The following is a 1026-nucleotide window of genomic DNA, read 5'->3' on the forward strand; positions in this document are numbered from 1 at the left end:
TTCCTGCTCATCCGTTGGATCTGTTTCACTTACTGTATTTTCGGTGCCGGCCTTTTGATCACTGGCATCTTTGATTTGTACCGGATCCACGGAGCCGGGCTGCGGTTTCTCACTCAGCAAGAATGCTTCCTTCAGTTTCTTGTTTTGGACTTCTCGTTGCGCTTTCTGACCGACGTCAGCTTATTCACGGGTTTGGATCGTTGTTTGGCCGTGGTGGCGCCGAAATTTTACGTCCACGTTTTCAAACGCAAACTCACCACCACGATCATGCTTCTGATCTTTTTCCACTGCGTCATTATGGAAATTGTCGGCTATTTTCACACTTCTGATCAGCTATTGCTCTTTTGCTCCTACGTGACCATATTCGATAGAAGCTATTTTATCAAATCTCAAATGCAAATCAATCTGCTGCTCTCCACCACCTTGGTGGTATATCTGTTTCTGATGGTGTGGATCCGTTTCAAGATGCGTTCTGTTGAACGACTTGGCGACAACATATCCCAAAGCAGGCAACGGATGAACGTGAAACTGATCGTCACTCTGTTCATGTGTGTTGGCACGTTTTGCATAACTACCGTGGTTGGCAACGTGGTGGTCAATTTCGCTCTGAGCATATCCGATCTCACCCAGTCCATTCTGACCACCCGGTACGCGATCATTGCCTTCTTTGATGGGATATTGCATTTCATTTTGTTGTACTGTCGAATGGGCGAATTTCGCAAACTGATACACTGTCTGCTGTTGCGCCAAACTGCTGCTGCTAACAAATCCAGCATAGGGATAATCAGTTCGAAGGGGATTTGAAACGGCAAAAATAATCAAACTTAAAATCAAAGAAATTTTTCACGCAATTCTGCACGCTTTCATTGTTGTGGTTTTTCATTTTGCTACCCGTATTTACCTTGGGCAACGGTTGCTACTCCACCTAAATGTGATTAACCGTCCCGTTAGGCGCTATTTTGCTATGGTCAGGTATGGTATTCGGTGGGTTTTCTTTTCTAACTGGTTATGGTCCTTATTCACCGC

The 1026-nt window shown here is 45.0% G+C and overlaps 1 protein-coding gene across 1 annotated transcript; it reads right to left on the reverse strand.

The window, feature by feature from the left end:
- Positions 1–333: 333 nt before the first annotated feature.
- On the reverse strand, positions 334–823 carry Tsp_13778 (hypothetical protein; the record flags this gene model as incomplete). Its single annotated transcript, XM_003366403.1, has 1 exon — positions 334–823. A coding segment is annotated over one exon (490 nt), but the record flags the coding sequence as incomplete, so codon positions are not given.
- Positions 824–1026: the final 203 nt, after the last annotated feature.

Source organism: Trichinella spiralis (assembly GCF_000181795.1).
Source record: "Trichinella spiralis strain ISS 195 chromosome Unknown Scfld6043, whole genome shotgun sequence".
Classification (NCBI taxonomy): Eukaryota; Metazoa; Nematoda; class Enoplea; order Trichinellida; family Trichinellidae; genus Trichinella; species Trichinella spiralis.